The 15960-nt window shown below is 41.4% G+C and overlaps 1 protein-coding gene and 1 long non-coding RNA gene across 2 annotated transcripts in view; both read left to right on the top strand.

Annotated features, from left to right (window-relative positions):
* The window catches only part of syde2 (synapse defective 1, Rho GTPase, homolog 2 (C. elegans)), a 57719-nt gene extending 51605 nt beyond the window's left edge, over positions 1 to 6114 (top strand). The window contains exon 8 of the mRNA XM_034677296.1: positions 2058 to 6114. Coding sequence (XP_034533187.1) covers positions 2058 to 2767 — 710 coding nt within the window. The 3' untranslated portion in view covers positions 2768 to 6114. The remainder of the gene's footprint in view (positions 1 to 2057) is intronic.
* A 2085-nt stretch (positions 6115 to 8199) lies between these two features.
* On the top strand, positions 8200 to 12639 carry LOC117806956. The gene is made up of 2 exons (XR_004629843.1): positions 8200 to 8258; positions 12244 to 12639. It is a non-coding gene; the product is annotated as an uncharacterized LOC117806956 (long non-coding RNA).
* The last annotated feature ends 3321 nt before the right edge of the window (positions 12640 to 15960 follow it).

Below are 15960 nucleotides of genomic sequence, written 5' to 3' on the forward strand. Positions count from 1 at the left end.
TCCACCAGGTATCTCACAGAATGTCATATTTGTCATACATTGATTCATTTTCTTTATTATTTCACCGCCTAATTTCTTCTTAACACAGATTAAATGGTGGTCTGTGTTAAATGCACTGGGACTACATAAAGCTCTGTACGTTGAGTGGTTTGTACAAATCAGTGCCAGCTCTGTGGTTCGGCTCTACAAAGGGCTGTAAACAGGCGTGGCTGCTTTGATCCATGAGGTTATCCGCCACTGGCAAGAGTTCAGCTCTGATAGCCACGGGCAACCATCTGTTGGCTTCCTCAAACACGAAACTCTCGGCAGACTGCTTCATCATGGCAGTCTGAGCCAATCACAGCCCAGGAAATAAGCCCCAGTGTAAACCCCACTTTTGAGGTGTGGCCCCCTTTCTTAAGATACATCACAAACCAAGGACGGAGAGTAGACGGATACCCAGCAGCAGCTCTCTCTCACCACAGGTCATCTGTCTGCCTGCACAGCTGCTTTCAGCCCTCTGCAGCTGTCTGCTCAGTGTGAGAGATTAAGTAGCCCACAGATTAATCAGTGGTGATGAAAAAGAGTTGCAGGGACTCAAATTTATATCAGTCAACACAACTAATTTCATATCTTACAGTGTGAGGTATTTGATTTTTTACAATTTGTGTTCAACCTGTCTCTAATCGATCTGTGAGGCTGTCAGCGGCTACTGTGGTCCCTTCACAGTCTCACCCAAGAGAGGTATTCTGTCTTATGTTGGTCAATATGTGAATTAAGGTATCTGAATTGGTATCAGAAAGTGAAAGTAAACATCTCTTCCCTAAATATGTATGCATGTTGTATTTCAAGACATCTTTTGAAATGTTCCAAACTTCAATTTTTCACAGGATTCAGTACCTTAGAGCTCTCTCCTGTAACCTGCCACTTTTACTTTGTCTACTGATTGATGCCTAACTTATCTGCATCCTGAACCAATGTTACGCCAACCGCTAAATTGAAGCATGCTCGTTTACATCAACCAGGGGAAGAAACACAGAGAGGGAGCCTAAGTGCTGCAGAGGGATAAGTCAGTGTTTGTGAATCAAATAATTGCAGGTAGCCAAGGAGTAAGAGAGGGAGACTTTACAGATAGTCTAAAAGATGCAAAGATATTTTTCTTTTAGAGTCAGAGCAGGTACGCAGGCAATGAAGGGAGGTGGTGGGACTAAGTGGTCTGAAGAAAACGGTTTTTAATCTTCAGATGACGCCTCCACTTATCCGACACTCTGGGCCTGCAGCTGATGTTACAGAGCAAGTGCCCATAATGACCCGTAATAACCTTGGCAGAGCCTCCAGTCCAGGTTCAAGCCTCTGTTTACACCTTCAGTGACACCCCCCATTCGTCCTGTTTCCCCGGCACAGAGCCAGGGCCGCCTGGACTGTAATTAAAGACATTCCAGGTTTAACCTTAGCCCTCAGCCCCTGAAGCTTCACCCTAACATTTCACAATTGTCACAGCGTTATTTTCAGCCTCTTCGACGCCCCTCATGCACACATACTCAAGCCTCCGAGGCGTCGTTGCTCCTGCCTTAAAGTGTGCACAGCCTCAGGCAACAGGAGGTGTGAGCAAGCGTGAGCATATGTGTGCTGAAGAGGCTGAGAGGGGAGTTCAGTGTGAGTTATGTATTTCACCAACTGTGTGTGTGAGTAGATGGTTGAACAGACAGAATGACAGAAGAGGAGAACGTGGGAGTTTGTTGTGTCTGCCCGCTTGTTTGTATCTTGTCTTGTGTTCAGGGAAAACACAATGAAATCCACCAGCTTTAGTCTTTCAAGAAAATCAGCACTTTACTGAGTGTTTGCGTCTGCACTCATGTTGGCTGCTGACAGCTAATGACTTTAATCATGCCATCAGTGAATCATGTCTGAAATTAAATAACATGTTGTCTCTGAAAAGAAGGATAATTTCTGTTTTTTTAGGAGATAATTGTTTGAAGCTTTAGCCTCAGCAAAGCTGCGAGGCATGCAACAGCTGCATACGAATACTAAATCTACATTTTCTCACATCTCTTTTTGTTTTATGTCTGCTCCTGCAGTTGTGGACCCATACAGCCAGTCCTCCTCCCAGCCCCCTGCAGCCTCTTCTTCTCCTCTCTCATCAGACCAGCAGTCAGCTCCTCCACTGCGGCGAAGGAAAGAGCGCCCCCAAGTCCTGAACCTTTCGGAGGCAGAAATGGCCGGTGTCCTACGTCCTAAACCAGGACGCCTTGACAGCCCAAGCAACCGTTATGCCGGTGACTGGAGCGGCTGTGGAGAGCGCTACTTCCCCTGTGACATGCTGCTGCTTCCCAGCAAAGAGGAGGCGGACTATGACGACGTGCCCTCTGAGGACACGGAGGCAGCTGAGGAGGCGCAGGACAAGGTTGGGGACACAGACGAAGACAAGGGGCAGAATTTTAGTACCCCTGTGTCTGATCCTATTGAAGAGGAGCAACCTCTGGGACAAGAGGTGGTGGCAGAGGAGGAGGAAGAGGAGAAAGAGGAGGAGGAGGAGAGGCAAGAAGAGAGTGACAGTTCAGGCAATGGGCAGCTGTTAGAGGACAAGGAGGAGGACAGGGTTTGTGAACACATCCTGCCTCCTCGTCTGCCCAAAGAGCACACGTACCAGGCCTACATGAAGATCCAGGACATCAGCCCCGTGCTGAGCAACAGGGTCAACCTGAGAGACCTGCAGGAGAGCATCGACACTCTGATCGGAAACCTGGAGAGAGAACTCAACAAGAACAAGCTCAACGTCGGATACTGACTCCACTCACACACCTGTAGAGTTTGACTAAGTTTGGAGAGGACGTTCTTTACTGATCAAGGTGCTTCAGGATACAGACTCAGTGTTTTAGTGGAGTTACTGTGCTGTCAACATGGCAGCATACAAGGGTGCTGCTGTAAAATATCTAAAGGACGAGTTAAGAGGAAATGTATCGGGCACTTCTGGCATTAGTATCTTATCTACTGACATTCCATAACATTTGTTTTATTTTTATTTTGTCAGCTGTCGAACTTTATGTCGTTTCGTTTCAGTCTGGTTCTGTGTTTCATGTTATTATTGTTGCTTCTCTTCTTATTAGAAGAACCCATTAACCCCGCAGGGGTTTAAAAGGTGCCTTAATTGTGTGAAGGTGGTACGTCAAGAGGAAAATCCACCCTGAAATAAAATGTGTCCTCTCTTAAGTTCATAACATTGTTAGCTACCAAGAGATAACTCTGCCGGGACAGGAGGAGTTGTTCTTACTCTGAAAACAATTACAGTATTGAAATTACGAGGTACAAATCCACCATTGGTGCTATGAAGCTTTTAAACTGTGAGCCTATTGCCAACATCGCTGTAGAGCAACATTGCTGATAGAAAAAAAAAAACTATTGTGATACTAAAATTTAGAGTTGTTCTGGTTTTCCTCAAAGTATTTCCTTGGAAGGCTTCTGAGGCAGAATTTAGTCATACATATTTTCAAACCAGTGCAGTGGTAGGAAAAATCTTGGATATAAGCTGGATGCTTCAACTGTCAAGGATTGGTTTCTTACAAAAATACAAGTAAGGGTAATTACATTGATTAAACAATGTTGAATATTGTAAGCAGTGTTTAATCAATCAAACAGAAGAGGTATGTGTATATTTTGTTTCAGGGTGGTTTTCCTTTTTAAGGCAGCGGAGAACTTTTCTATTTAGGTATGAAACACTAAATGTTGTACAACAATTATGCACTTATGAGGCAGACAGTAGTGTAGATTGTCATTATAGCTCATGCAGTTAAAGATAATGAACTGACTTAAAGGAGAAACAGTCAGAACTCTTTTATTACAGATAAATATAAACCCATATGGCTTGTAATGTACTTACTCTTTCCAAATTGCAAGATATTTTTACCGGCCCCATTTGGAGGAAGTTTGCCTCTAAATTTCCTTGCTAAAATCTGGATGAAAGATAACCAATATAATGTTTATATGCTAATAATGAAAAATGAGACAGAAGAATTTTAGCTTATCTTTATCAAGACTGAGAGCAGGTAAGAAAACAGCTACCATGTCAAATGTAAGCAGCAGCCTTAGAGGCGAATAATGAAGCAAACACAGAGGTGACAAAAACTGCAGTTCCCCCAAGTGGCCACTTGAGGCTAGTTCCGAAAGTGTGTTAACCCCATAGACCCCCATGTTTAAAAAGACTGACCTAACAGCACCATTAATCGTGTTTACAGCTTGGTTTTAAAATGTTGTTTGGATCAAAAGTAATTTATCTACCAGTCTTTATATCTGTTTAAGGGCTGAGTCACCTTCAGAGTCTGCCTCAAGTGGCCACTCCGGGAACTACAGTTTCTGCTCTTCAGTGTTTTTGATACTTTAGTTGCAGAGGCTGCCACCATGCTTCAAGCTTAGCTAACGTGACACTGGTGTTTCTTTCCAGCTACATTGTTTCCCTGTAAAATAAATGAATAATCCCAGGATTCAAACTATCTCTTTAAAAGAACACTAAGCAGTCACCTTTCCATTTCTCCTGGCTTTTTTTTTTTATCATTTTTAATTTCCTTCTCTCTTTTTAAATTTTTTTTTATTTAGCAAAACCGTGAAATAATGGCAATGTGAAGCACAACTGTCAGAAAAGCAGTGGAAACTGTTAGCAGAGGGTACGACTTAGCTAGCTGCCGAAGTTGACAAAGGCCGTTTTGAGAAATCCAGGGATTCAGAATGATCAGTATTTAACCTATATGTATATGTACATAATAATATAAATGTATTCGGAGTATATTATTTTTACAGCTTCTATTTCAATGGCGTATTTAAATACTTCTGATGACCTCTTAGTGTTGACTTGTAGCAATAGTTGCTTTTCCTCCCTTCAAGCTACCTGTACACATGTTTATGTGCTGGACTAATGGTACAACTTTAGCTGTAAAATATATGACAAAATCATGCTCTTGCAGAAAAAGTGACATTGTTATTTTTATCGTGTTGTGTATATATTTGACATTGTTTTGTGTCTCTGGTGGACTAAGCTGTGTTCATGATTTTCTGGTGTTTTTTTTAAGGTACTGAACGTTGCATGGTCAAAAGCTTTACTGACGCAAACAAGGCTCTCTCTCGTCTGCCTTTGTATTTGATATTTATGTGTAAAAAGATGTATTTTGCCATGTACGTCATATGTCACACTGTTCCCTCATTAGACAGATGACTGCATTCATCAAGCTTTTCTCCAGAGGACTGAAGGCAGGTGGTGATCAGGTTTAGGGAAATACTGCACCTGACAGGGACACAACAGAACTGTCCAAACCGCATGTAAAATTAAAGACTCACTCTTGTTCTAGCTTGTAGCTGTGTAGTCCAGTCTGCATTTCAAATTATCAGCACCAGTCTTGTTTCAGAAATGTAATTGGTCTGTAGGTGAATGGAAAACAAAGATGCTTGCATGCTTGCATGCTTGCATGCTTGCATTGTCAACAGCATCTTTCTATTTATTTAAAAAACAAAAGAAACTGACCAAACATAGAGTGAACCCAGTTGCAGACTCTTGTTCCTGGAAAGAGACTCTTAAGGAGTCCCTGTATGATCAACATTTGGTGTTTCGATTCTTTGATCTCTAAAATGTTCACATTATTTTGTAATGCCGTTCCACACCCAAAGCTCCTCTGTGGCATCTATTCACAGTCCTGCTGCTTCATGGTGAAGCTGGTGCTGTCAGTCTGAGCGTTTGGTGAAAGTGACTTCCAGCAGGGATCCTTTCGAACCATCTGTCACCCAGACAAACAAACAAACAAAATAATAACAACAACAAACTTGGGGCTATTTCTCCAGTAGAAAAACCAACATTGAGTTTGATTGCATGCATGTAATATTATGAAATTTTAATTGGATTTCAGCCCTCAAACACTTTAACTTTCCAATCTGTAAGCAAGCCTTTCACTACACTCTTCCTATCTGACACAACTCAACTCCCACCAAGTAGACATCTCTGTCACAGTATTTCAGCAAACACCTGCATCTAACTGTCTCGTCCTCTTTCCTTGGGGAAGAAAATGTCCCATCACTACACAAAACAGAAAAGTGCTTTGTATTGATCCTGAGTAACTGTATGGTCATAATAAAGTATATTATTTTACATCATGAGTGGACTTGGGGGTTTTTTGACCAGAGATGGCATCATTAGAAAAGTGATTCATATTATTTACAAATGAGGTAGTTAAAGCTCCTATGAGGAATTTATAGATGGTTATGAATTAAACGGAAATTGACATTATTGTTTTTTTGAGACCTACAGAAGCAAACAAGACCATTAACAACAACACTGACTACTTCTATATCATTACACTTTATATCTGAAACCAGTGCTGCAGGGTAGGTATCAACAAATAGGTTTACTGGATGCACATTTTAAAATCGTTTTCCCAGACATACTTTTGACCGTTAAAGAAAGAAGGCTGAGATTATTTGTGAAAAAATCCCACATAAAATCATCAAAGAGATGAGGAACAACTTTATCCACAGGAGGTGCCAAAATTGACACCCAAGAGCATTAAGCTTTGATCTCAGGGATATGTATTTATTTTTTTAAATGTTACATGTAGGTTTTCCACAACCCAATCAAGGTTGTAGTTGAAATATCATATATTTAATGCTTGAATACATTATTGTATGCATTTCTATTTGTTTTGCTGAATTTAGACAGTTTTATACTCAGCGGCATCCTTAATACTTGTCTTACCACTGTTTGTTCAATGAAAAGAGTTGGGAAAGGCTGCTGTACTTTCAGGAAACCAAATCATGTTTTTGCTTCTGTAGATTCTGTCTTTGTTTGGTAGCATTATAACTCAGCCCTGGCAAAGAACGGATAAATAACACAGGGAATTGCCCTTGTTGGCTTGTGGGAATCTCCCAGAACGACTTCTAGCTTCAGGGACATTCCCAGGACGCAGCTGCATTTAGCCGTCCAGTAAAATCCTCCGCCGGAAGGCTGCACTTTCACTGTGGCTCCAAAAACCAACATAACCAGGAGCTCATGTCAGATGTACACAATTACTCTAAACTTGGAACAACGTGTACCACAGGTAGAGCCCAAAAGCAGTCTGCTGAAACAGTTAAATGTCACTTTAATGTGAAAGATTTTTCCAAAATGAGATGTGGCCCCAGCTGAGGTGATACACATCTCTGGCAGTTAGCATGAGAAAGTCGGAGCAGCCGCAGGCCTGTCAGCACGAAATTGTTTTAAGCCTCATTTGATGTCACTACTTTGAGTTCAGATCATGCTTTTATGGCCGCCTTCGACAGGTATGAGAAAGCTTTAGGGTACGGAATGTACACATACCTGCCTGAGCCCTGCAGTTATGTTTTATATTCTCACTGTAGTCGGGAAAAAATAGCTACCTTCACGAAACCCACATTAAGATTCAGACTGGAATTTTACTGAGATGGAGCCACATATTTCAATGACAGTTTAAAAATACAACATTAAACAGAGAGAAGAATGCTCCTTTCACTCTCAAGTTATTCTGAGTCTTTCGTGCTGGAAAATAATTCACTCGACTTGTAATATTATTTCAAACATTTTAATTTCCAGTGTTCAACTTCTGACTCCAAAACAAACCAAGGTTTCATTTAAAAAGCTCTTCATCCATGTTGCCTTTTTAAGCAGCTCTCTAAAGTCCCAATAAAAGCAGGAGTGAAACCCCATATGAAGACAGAGGTAGACATAATAACACGGAGCCTTGTTTGGATAGTCAAGGTCGCCACTTGATATTAGGCTGTCTGCTGGAGCGAAGTCAACCCAACTTCTGTTCATTTCTAATTTTGGGAGAGAGAAGAGATCTTTAGGTAAACATCCTTGACAGCCACCTGCATGTGAAACCAGACCTTTTCTCCCCTTTACTTCTCCGTCTGTTCCCTTAATCTCTGCTGACCTTTGAGTCAACCACACAAACACATGCTCTTTGTTTTAGACCTTTTTCTGGTAGAGTTCTAACCATGATAATTTGGACTAAAGGTCTGAGGTAAATGTAGCTTTGGTCATGTGTTGAGTGATTTTTCTGGGGTAACAGTGACTCGGGTAAATGAGTTGACACATAATGAAGCATGGAAAGTAAGCCATGCAAAATCCAAAAGGCACAATGTTTTAACATCATGCTTTTGACAAAACCTTCCAGCTTTACATGAAAATGTTTTAGCAAGGCTTGTCAGCATCAGGTTAATTGATAAGAGGCATCAGGTGTGTGTTGCTGAAAGCACTCAAAGACTTAAAAATCCAGAAGACTTCTAAGGTAGGAAATACTTTTATACTTTATTCAAATTCTAGTGATGACAGATTGGAAATTGATGTGTAAGCTTCTAAAAGTATAGCTTTAGTATGTATTCAGATATCTTTCTTGGACTTTTTTGATGAGTTCATTGAAAACATCTTCTGCCTCACTTTCTCCCTCCTGATTGGCCTATGCTATTTGTCAGAAGCCTATTTAAGTTTCCAGAGTCAGAAAATCTTGGTTATGCTGAGAATGATAGACTCAGGACTACAAAATCTTCCAAACTCTTTCTTTAAAAAAAAATAAATATTTGATTATTTCTGTCAATGAGTCTACTTTAAATACCCCCCAAAAGTACAAATCTCAGACATTTGTAGAAATCCATAAATCTCCTCTACTGACTGTGGACCAAGCTCACATGGTTTCCATTTTCCTTTAACCTCATGCCCAGGTTGGGGAGCTCAAATCCTGTCCCATTGTTGATTCCAACATTTCACATCCTTACCCTGACTAATGATTCATCTGCAACTGAAAGAAATTAATAGTTAAAGGACTGTGGGGAAATTTTAAGTAAGAAAAAAAAACATTTATAAAAACTCAACTAAATTCACCATTTACCAGCTTTCTAGCTAACACACAGTTTGATGGTGTTTCATAGAAGGGAATACATTCTCACACTACACTGTTTCCTCTCCTAATCACTTTCTCTTAACCAGTCAAAGAGAGGTAGGGTGTAAAGAAGAAGGGCTAATGATGTCGGCTAGCTACAGATAATATTAGCAGATGGAGTGCAGTGCTATTAGACAAGTTATCAAACTTCAGCCCAGAGCCAGGGATGTAGCTTTGGTTAACAGGTACTGCCACACTACTATGATGCTGTACTACCCAGATGTAAACAAGCACAGGGAATAGACAGCATTATGTAGTGTGTTGTGGTTTTTCAGTATTTTGGTCTAGAAAATTGAGATATAGTTGTATGCAGACTGTGTCTGATCAAACTGATGTATAACGCTCAACCGGAGCAAAGTATAACCAGAAAAGGCGTGGACGTTAACCTGCAGGGAGGCCCGATGGCTGGTGGTGCTAGCTCTGCTGACTTTAGCCACACTAGGCAAACCATTTAGACATTGTGTACCTCCAGACTCCATGGCCCACGTTTAGCCATATTAAATAAATTGTACTCAATTTAGTTATTTTTTCTGAGTATTTCTCAGTCAACAAGTAGGCTAGAAAATTAGCCACCTCAGGGCATCCTTAGCTCAAGCTAAACTGTAGGCTAAGTTACACTGTAAATCATTCATTGTCATCACATGGCAAAAACATGGTGAGCGCTTTAACTGTCGCATGCTCATAAGAAGGATTACTGTAGTGTACATGTCAGTAGGAACAAATTACAAAGTAAATTCAGCATGTTCAAACCTTTTGTTCATCTTTCATTGGATGTGCTCAGAGGGGCTCAGGTTAGTTAATGTTCTATACATACTATAAACCTACTCCTTAGGAACATGAGCTAAGCCTGGGTAATTGCTGGGAACCTTTACGCTCTGACCCACGGCACACATTCCATACATTCAGTGCCCTTCAGTAGAAGTGCTATTAAACACACATTTTACCAACATCCCAGGCTTTCTGATGTGTCTTTTAAGGGTCTTTTGTTCCCCTACCGTTCGGCCCCTGTACTTGGCAGCCCTTCTGAGGGCCTTGGAGCAGATCTCCTGACGCAGTGCTGACAGATTGGCCTGTTCTGGGCTGCGGTGATGATGAGAGAGCAGACCAGAGGAAAAGGGGGAGAAGATGAGGAGAGAGCAAGAGGTGAAAGTGAAGAATGGAGGGAAGGAGAACACAGGAGAGCGGCGCTTCAGATCCTCGGGGGCTGGGCCTCACATAACGTAGGCCCTCTCCTCCCTGCCTGTGTCCTCCTCCACCTCCATTGCTCTGTCACTCAGGACTAGACTATTTCATTTTAATAAGGCTAATCCCTCCTAGAGGTAAGCTGCTCATCACCTCTCCCCCTCCACCTCCTTCAGACGAGAGCAATCTCCTTTCAGCGTGAGGACAGGATGAGGGAGAGGGTTTGCTCTGCTTGATAGGAGAGAAGAATGTGAAAGGTGAGACTGAAAGGAGGCCTTGACAGCAGCTGTGGTCGGTGCTCAAAGAAAAGATTTAGGCCTTGGTGGTTTGATAAACTTGCAGGTGGTATACCTTTTGTAGAGACCTCTCTTCATACTAGACTGTAACATCACACTGATAGGAGGCGTTGAGATAACTTTGTTCTCCTCAGAGGAAGTAGCGTGACACAGTCGGTATTTTATTGTGCGATATCATCTGCCTCCCGTCAGCAGAGCACTCTCTACCTGTCAGCAGTGAAACTAATTTTACCTGCAACTTCAGGTGTCTCCTCGATACTGTTTGTACAATTCTTCACTTGACAAATAAGTCAAGCAACAGCTCTTAACAGCTATACACATGTCAAAAAAGACAGTATCAGATTATAAAAGTGTGCAGTAAATCCCAGTCATTGATGAAAAATGTAATGTGTTAAAACAAAGTATGTGCAGACACAACTGGGGTTGGATTTTATTCAATGAGTGAAAAAATCATGTGACTGAAGCAGATGAGAACGCATACAGTTATGTAAACGCAACAATCACTGGGTTACGGAAATTGGCTTGAACCTGTAGGGATGCATGAATGGGGCCATGACACTGGTCTTTGTAAGTTTGCCTACATACCTCCAGTTTGTGGGCCCTCAAGGTGACTCATCTGATTTGACAGAGTCACTGACATTTGTGTTAAGTTAATTTGCGTTGGGTTACTTCTATCATGATACTTTCTGTTACTTTAATGACTCCTAAATACACCATGAAGGTACTTATTGACCAACATGCATTGTAGCCTAATGTCAACACAGCCACTGTAATGAGCAGCGTGACTGCAAGTGGTCAATAAGACTTAAGCATGAACTCAGCTTTGCCTCTTGATGTCTTCATCGATGAATGAAAATTAATCATAAAAAATTAATCTCAGTTTCCATGGTTACAGGTAAAGCCAGAGGGTGTTTTCTCTTCACACTGACGTTTTGGATGACAGATCTTACACTGAGGCATCTTGGTCTGGGTTTATGCCAACATATTGCACGTTAGTGTTCTAAATGTTCAGTGTGAGCTGTGGTTGCTGAAGGATTGATGATACAGCTTTCAAAACACACCTTTCCAAGGAAAGTCTAAACCTTCATGTACTTCTTCAGGGTGACTTCTTTGGTATTCTGTAACTTCCAAGTTTTCATTTGCCTGGTAATTTGGTCATTGACAAAATACATTTCAAAATAACAACATCGTCACCAGCATCTGGGACTTCAAACTTTTTAGCAGATGTTAGCATGCAAATAAGTTACATTAGTAGCAAAGTAACACCATTTCCAAGAATACCTAAAAACTGGAAGTTCTGATATAAAGAGAATACAGCACACACCCTGTTTTAAAACTTCCATGCATTACACGCGCGCACACAGGCACACGCGCACACACATACACGCGTGCACACACACACACACACACACACACACACACACACACACACACACACACACACACACACACTCACTCACACGTGTGGATGGTACATTAGGAAGGGCTGGTTAAAATGGCAAGAATTCAAACTGTTGAAGGCTTTGAAATTGGAAAATGAAAAGGAGTCAAGAGGGAACATTCCACAGCAGTGCCCTGGTCACCTGATCTATTCCGAGGTTAAAGGTCAACTAATGAAACCTACCACCAGCCTCTTAGAGCGTTTAAAGAGAAACAGCTTAATGGTTTACAACAATGAAACACAGTCTGACAAGTTAACTGGGGATGGTTTTAGCAACTCAGTGTCTGCTCAGAGGTAAAATGAGGTTGGTGATTGAATTAGAAATGCTATTTCTGACCAGTTTTATTCAGTTATTCTCAACTTAAACAGATATATAGAAAAAGTTTCTCAAAGGAATCCAATCTGCTTTCACTTGCAGGACCTGGCTCTGATATGGTGTGCTTGTATGATTTGTATCCCTCTGTCAGCAGCTGAATGACTATGTGTGAAATGTGCGGGGTGCCCCCATGTTGAGAGATTTAGGCTGCAGACCCTCGCCACTTCTCATCCTGACAAACATCCTCCCCAGCAGGAGCAGCTAAGGGACCCTCCAGAACAATGCCAGGAGGAATGACTTAATTCGCCAGGCCAGATTTACAGCCCTTCCTGCACAGCACCTGCTCACATTGTTTCCCAGGATTTGGCTTGAAAACTTTGAAGTATTGGTGATAAACACTGGACTGCAGACACCCCCCTTAGTTAGAGATTGTTTGAGAGGTCTCTTTTTATTTGAGATGAAGAAATCATGAACATCATGAATAAATTCTCAGAGGGATGCGGTCATTGGGTTTATTGCTGTGGTGTCATTTATTACCCAAAACAAGCTTGAGTGCAGAGCAGCAGAGTTTAACCTGCAAACCGCTCAGCATACCAAACAATTAGCTTTTAGTTACACAGCACCAAATCATACCTAAAATTATCTCTTGACATTTATGGAAAAAGCAGGTCTAGATGATCGACTGTATTTAAAAATGGATATGTATACTCTTCCGTACATAAACGAAGCCAAAACACAACCTGTGACAGGCACTGAGATATCATGCATTTGAGCCAGAGTGGATGAGAAAGCCCAGAGACTGAATTTACACCCATCAGTGAAGCTCGAAGGCAAACAATTTTTCTACATTGATTAGGTTGGAACAGACCACGATATAACCAATTCCTGTGTTGGTCTGAAGTGGACACATTCTACCCATTCCACAATTATGAAATGTGTATTCACTCTCATGTTAATGTTACTTAAGTTTTCTCTTGCTGTTCCTCCTCTACCCTGAAAATCCAATGCACACAAAGCAGCAGGGGCTGCATTTGTCAACAGGGCTGTCATGATGGCTTTATACCCCTTTTATATAATCAAAATAAGAAAATTAAAACTAAATTAATTGGAAAAATAAACACTGGAGCATAAATTAACATGACAATAACTAATTCAATTGGACAAAATAATGTTTGGGAAAGCTTTCTTTGAAGTTAATTTTGATTTCAAAGTTTGACCCATGTTCCATCTGTTAACATTGAGGAGGTGGGCTTTATGACCTTTACTGCAGCCAGTCGACCAAGGAGCTTTAGATGTTTTAGCTTTACTTTTGGGGAGCTGACATGCTGAATATCGTTTATATACAGTCTGGTCCAGACTAATGGTTCTCAACTGGTCTATCCAGCATCAAGATGAATTACCCTCCCTTTACTGTATTAAAAGTCTGAATAAACTCAAGTACTAATGCAATCACACTGCGTTATACGAAATACATGTTTTTATAAATAAAGGTGCAGTAAGGACTTGAGCCACAGCTTTCCTTCTGGCACATATCTGCGACCCACTAGAAATTGCTCAGCAACCTCCATTTGGAAACAGACCCACCAGTTGAGGATCATGGGTCTTGAGTAGACCATAATATTTGTGATATAATTTACAGAGACCCAACATTAATCTACCAGTGTGCAACAGTAGCAAGAGAAAACTTCTACTAAACAGGCAGAAACCTTGAAGAGAACCAGAATCATTGGTAGAATCATCTGCCTCAACCAACTGTCTCTAAAACTTTAAATGCTATGAGTGTTTATGTTGCATCCAAGCAAAATCAATTGCACAACATTCTTTGTATCAGTCAATACCATAATAACTAACCAGAGAGGGTAAGGACACTCCCTTTGTGTGTGTGTGTATGTATGTGTGTGTGTGTGTGTGTGTGTGTGTGTGTGTGTGTGTGTGTGTGTGTGTGTGTGTGTGTGTGTGTGTGTGTGTGTGTGTTGGTTTGCAAAAGGCACATTCCTGAGTTGGCCTGGGAGAAAGTGAGAGGCTCTGCAGAGGAGGAGAGAGAAGGACTGCTGAAAAACAGAATTCCCTGAGAGGACTGAGGAGGGGACGACCGGAGAGCGGAGGCCCCTTTTGTCACCCGTGCCTTGTTGGTGCCTCAGGGGCCATATGGACGCCTGCCTCTGTGCACCCTCACGTCAGCCTATTCTTCAATCCCCCTTCCACCCCCCCTCAGCTCAGTGACAGAACTGTCCATTTGAAGGAGTCATGGCCAGAGGGAAGTCGGCTCACCTCTACTGAGAGGAACCTTCTCTTGTTTTCCATCTCTTCATTTTCTTTTTTCTCTCTTACTCTCTCCTTTTTGCTCTGAACCAACTTTTAACCATTTGTTTTTCCATCCCTCATCTATCTTCCTGACCCTCTGTATTCCTCTTTGAGTATTCTCAAACACAATATGAAAACCTGGCCATAGACAGCTGCCCCTGTATTCTGCAGCGACCCCCCCCCCATCCCTGCAGCCTCTTTTCTGGCAGGACACCGGCTGTCAGCTGTGACTAAAGGTCTGCTGAGCTGCTCTTGACCTGAGGTGGACCCAGAACTTTGAGGCCTCTTTTACTTATTCCCATGAAGGAGCGAAACTAATGAAATTCAGAGAGTTTGAAGATCTTTTTCTTGTGATGAAAAAGTGAATTGATGAGGAAACTACACCTTTTTTGAAAGCTTTGGAGCTACTTGAGGGTGTGGACAGCTCTCCACTGCCCCTCTGTTTCTGCTGATAAAGTCTTGAAGTTATCAATGCAGGTGGAGTTTCCCGCTTTACACAAAGCAGTCCTGTTTAAACTAACAGAAGATAGTACTGACTCTAATGGCAGGATAAGAATCATAAGTTATAGATTTACATCAGAAAACTGTTTACGTAGTACTCTCCATCAAGATAACATGACTGTGTAGGATGTACTCTAAAGCAGGGATTCCCAAACTTTTCAGCCCGTGACCCCCAAAATATAGGTGCCAAAGTCTTGTGACCCCCACTGTCCCTCAAAGTGATTTAATGTGGCTTCATTTAGCTGCTCTGCAGAAAACAACCCTATCTATATGAGCATGTGTCTTTGTTTCCTGTGCTGTTATGAATTAACCTACTGCTACTGATGCTTTTGATAATTAACTGTTCACTAACCCTAATCTTAGAAGTCATCAGGCAACAAAGAAAGGCAGAAAACTCATTACACTTTATATTTTCAAGGTTTTATTTCAAGTTTAGCTACTATTTTTTCGTTTTTTTTTTTACTTTATTCGGTAAAATGTACTATTTTTTAGATAACATAAAATAAAAAAAACCCTCTGGAAGACATCTCATGACCCCCCAGTTGTGTCTAGCGACCACCCAGGGGGTCCCGACCAACACTTTGGGAACCCCTGCTCTAAAGGAACTATGGTTTGTAATGATGAATTTGTTTCTTTTGCAGTAAAGTAATTAAATACAAAAAGAGGAAACTTGAGAGTGATGCAATGTACTGTCATTGGTGTACATGATGTAGGTGTCTGTTGTTAGGTCAATATTTAAGCAATTCTAGCATCAGCAACCGATTTCTTTGAGAATCCAGTGAGTATTTCCTCTACAAACTGTTAGTTTAAAGGTCAGGAATGCTTACTCACTAATGAATAATTTTTCGATTAACCATTTGGAACAGGTGGTGGCATGAAACTTGTTTGGGTGTTTGTTCAGAATAACGCTTCCTGGTGTGTCTAAACGCACTGCAGAGGAGAGCAAAATGAGACTGAACCAAAACAGTGATGCTGCAGACTGCAGAAAACATAAAACTGAGCTCTAAGAGCTGT

This window comes from Notolabrus celidotus, chromosome 2, assembly GCF_009762535.1.
Source record: "Notolabrus celidotus isolate fNotCel1 chromosome 2, fNotCel1.pri, whole genome shotgun sequence".
Taxonomy (NCBI): Eukaryota; Metazoa; Chordata; class Actinopteri; order Labriformes; family Labridae; genus Notolabrus; species Notolabrus celidotus.